The 3,825-nt window shown below is 44.8% G+C and overlaps 1 protein-coding gene across 1 annotated transcript in view; it reads left to right on the top strand.

The window, feature by feature from the left end:
* Nucleotides 1-202: 202 nt before the first annotated feature.
* Nucleotides 203-3,825, top strand: part of PSMA3 (proteasome (prosome, macropain) subunit, alpha type, 3) — a 9,528-nt gene continuing 5,905 nt past the window's right edge. Inside the window, exons 1-6 of the mRNA XM_010193630.1 lie at nt 203-253; nt 450-532; nt 1,346-1,469; nt 2,390-2,491; nt 2,624-2,697; nt 3,252-3,324. Of these exons, the coding sequence (XP_010191932.1) occupies nt 203-253; nt 450-532; nt 1,346-1,469; nt 2,390-2,491; nt 2,624-2,697; nt 3,252-3,324 (507 nt within the window). The remainder of the gene's footprint in view (nt 254-449; nt 533-1,345; nt 1,470-2,389; nt 2,492-2,623; nt 2,698-3,251; nt 3,325-3,825) is intronic.

Here is a 3,825-nt window from a genome sequence, read left to right as displayed (position 1 = left end):
CTGCCTTGGGCCCCTACCATGAGCTCGGCGCTCCCGTGGGGCCCCGCCAGCAGGGAGCGAGCCCGCGGCAGTGCACCGTGTCCTCCTAAGCATTTCTAACATACTCCTGTTACTAAATCATTTATTTTCTTCAAAAATTCTAAAATAAATTTGAAAGCCACACAGAATGTCCCTGTAAGTTTTAAGCGTCGCATAACGCGCGATGACTGCAGACCTAGGGGGTGTCTGGACGGACGGGATTGGGGGTGCGGGTGTATCCAGCACTGATGAAGGACTTACTGTTCTTGTGTCTTTGCTGCTGCTCCTGCAACTCAGGTGAGGGGGCTTCTGGTTTATAAAGCACATGGATGGCATGTGGTTGACAGTCTGGCATTGTTAAAGAAATAGGTTTCTTTTGAAAATACTGGGACACGGTGATGTTTTTCTGAGTAGTGTGTTTTCTTCTTCAGTACGACCTGTCGGCCTCCACGTTCTCTCCGGATGGCAGAGTGTTTCAGGTTGAATATGCCATGAAGGCTGTGGAGAACAGCAGGTAAGATACAAAGATCTGCATCTCTCTGGTGGTTACTCCTTTTTTAAAACAGTGCAGTTGGCCTTGACGAGCACGATGGCATTGCAGATAAATTTGTTTTTAAAATTAGTTCTGAGCAACTGTGTCCTTAGGTTCATTACAGGAGGCTTCAAATTAAGTGTACAAGTAGTAGAACCACTTTTGCTTGCTAGAAACAGTTATGTTGTGGAGAGAGCAAAGGAAGGCAGTAAACTTACTGACGTGTGTTAAGGGCAGTCAAGATGTTGTGCTTTGGGCAAACTGACTGCAGGTCTGGTTACGGTCTGTAAGGAGCTGCTGTGTAGTATCTAAAAGCCCATTTTATGGATATGAATGGAGGCACCGAGACTGACGTGCTCAGGGCCATGTAAATTTCTGATTTAGAATTTCAGTTGGCAGTTCATGCCTGATGACGCAGTTTTTGAGGGTTAGAGTTCTCACATCTCCTGGACCAGCGGTGAATTCACCGTGGTTTTCACATTAGGGGTGTTCAGGTCAGTGCCGCGGCAGCGGCTCTGCCGTCGCTGTGGACAGTGCCACCACTGCACAGTCTGTCCACAACTCTTTGGGTGAGGACTTTGACACCCCTCTCCTCCTTCATTCAAGACAACGTGTGTAGGTTTAGTGAGCTTTGGCTTTTCCCTCACCCCTTGTTGTCTTCAGTAATAAAGTGGAGTTGTGACAAATCTACTTCTGGGGAAGCGTCGTCGTTGTTTCTCATACCTTGCAAATTCCCCGTTACGTATTTTACACCACAGCTCTGCCTGAGGAACTTAGATTTATCTTGTCTTTCAGTACAGCAATTGGGATAAGATGCAAGGACGGTGTTGTCTTTGGAGTAGAAAAACTAGTTCTGTCCAAGCTTTACGAAGAGGGTTCCAACAAACGCCTCTTCAACGTCGATCGACACGTCGGAATGGTAAGGAGCTGGTTTAGCTTGTCATCATTTGAAGGGGACTCCCCTCGAAAGCAGAGATCTGTGGATCACAGAATCAGTGGCACATAAATTAAGATGTTAATGGTTTTGTTTACATAGTTGGAAATGCCAGTGGATTTCTTTTTACCGTTTCCTGTAATTTATCCTCGATGGTTCACACGTAGAGAAGTCAAATCCACATTTAATACAGAAGATACGTATGTATTTTGAGACCGGTTTAAATTTTTTAAAAATGTTTTTCAGCGCTCCAGTTGTTCAAACGTGAATGTAAATATAAGCTCAAGCGTTAACGTGGTACTTTTTTACACAGTCAACAAACAAGGTGTGTTAAGGGGAAAAAGGGCTGCACACAAGATCCTCTCCTCAGCAGACTGACGTGTGACTTAGCGGCTGATCCGTCCTGGTGGTGTCAGGATGGCACCAAGCGGTGGTTGCTGTGTGACACAGACACCTGAAACCATCTGCTGGTGACACTGTTGTTATCAGGGAGGGAGCTGCATTTGCTTCTGATCCAAGTACTCATCCAAAGCAGGAGAAAACCCGGTATATTGCAGTGGTTGTCTTTATTTACTAGATGAGGTATTATAATAAACAGTACTTCATATATAACATGAATATAATATGAAATACTGTGTTGGGTTAGGGTAGCGGTGGCAAATTGGAAGACATTTTCACATGAAGATAATTCTGGTTACTGACTTCTAGAGAAAAATTCAATACTGCATTAATATATAATCATAGTGATGTTGTGAGCTTGCTAGCAGACCAACAGCTTGATTGAACTGATTTGTCATCGGAATTCAGTAAAGATCACAGCTAAGCCTCAACTTTGTTGTTCATTTTATCAAAGAGCACACCAAGCAGGGTGTGCGTGGCCTCGCTGATGCTCGCTCTCGTTGCAGGCAGTAGCAGGACTCCTGGCAGACGCTCGCTCTCTGGCAGACATAGCTAGGGAGGAGGCTTCAAACTTCAGATCCAACTATGGCTACGACATCCCACTGAAGGTAACAAATCCGCGCAGTTCACTCGGATTTTTGCTTTTCTGAAGTGTTGACACAGAGAATTAAATTTTATTAGTTGAGGTTTGCCTAGTCCTGTAAATAAGGGTTTCCAATCTTTTTTCTTCTTCTGCCTAGCATCTCGCAGACAGAGTGGCTATGTATGTGCATGCATACACGCTATACAGTGCTGTCAGACCTTTTGGCTGCAGGTGAGTCTTTTAGCATACACTGTTTGTAAGGATCTTTAGTTTCACAATTACTGAAACTGTTTAGGTTGTCTAAGGTCTTTTTTTAAACTTGGAAGCAGTAGCCTACAAATCATCCATGGACAGCCTGCCTTCCTCTTTTGTGTGTGTGTGTAAAACCTTAGGTTGGCGTAAGAGCAAATCAAGCTTGCCAGTTTGTCCCTGAATTTTAAAGCTGAGGAGTTGATGCTGTTCAATCTGCTGCAGTGACGGAAGCAGAACTTTGTTTTCCAATCAGCCTGCTCACACCCTGGTAGCTACAGAGGAGGTTACAGCTGAGAGTACAAATGGGCAAGAGAACGGAGATCCGCTCTCTAGTTACAGATAAACAAAACACTTGTGGCAACGTGCAGGTGCTGGGCTGTCGTGGTAACACTGAACTGTTTAGACAAAGTGCTTAACAGGGATGATGGTAAGAGTTTTGCCTGAGGAAGGCTGTAGGAAACCTGAGCTGGTGCAGTCTCTGACTCCCTGCGGGTTGGCAGAAGAAATGTTTCTAATTCACATTTTCCCTCCAGTTTCATGTTGGGGTCCTATGATGATGATGATGGTGCACAACTATACATGATCGATCCGTCGGGAGTTTCATACGTGAGTGTGTCAAACATATTTCAGTCTTGGCGTAAGTTCTTTTAGAAGTTCCCAGTTAAAACAGTAAGTGCTGTTCCAGAAGAACTCTTAATTTTTTTCCCTTTTTACCTGGGAAGATCTCTGGTGAATCACTGCTTAAAGCGAACAGAGCTGGCTTTTGCTGATTTGCATGTTTGTTAGACACACATGGTGTGTTTCTTAGGAGGACAGTCTCCTTTAAGCTCTTCTCAGAAATTTGGGAGTTCATTCCACCTGGTTATATCCAGTGGGAAGTCCCATGCACTGCCCAAAAAGGGCAAGTATTGTAGTGACAGCTCATTCCCTGAACACTTCAGATTAGGGAGGGCTGTTCCTCTGACGCTGGCTGCTCACAGCCAGTCTAATCACAATAGAGACTGCTGTTGGTGCTGCCTGTTCAGCCGTGCACTGCACGCAGGACAACACGCGCTTGTACTGCTCTGATTTTAAAATTTTCTTTTGAAATAGCCAATACCACAGCTC

Source organism: Mesitornis unicolor, unplaced genomic scaffold, assembly GCF_000695765.1.
Source record: "Mesitornis unicolor isolate BGI_N332 unplaced genomic scaffold, ASM69576v1 scaffold15070, whole genome shotgun sequence".
Taxonomy (NCBI): Eukaryota; Metazoa; Chordata; class Aves; order Mesitornithiformes; family Mesitornithidae; genus Mesitornis; species Mesitornis unicolor.
The sequence above is the reverse complement of the archived record's forward strand: the minus strand, read 5'-3'. Positions and strand labels throughout refer to the sequence as shown.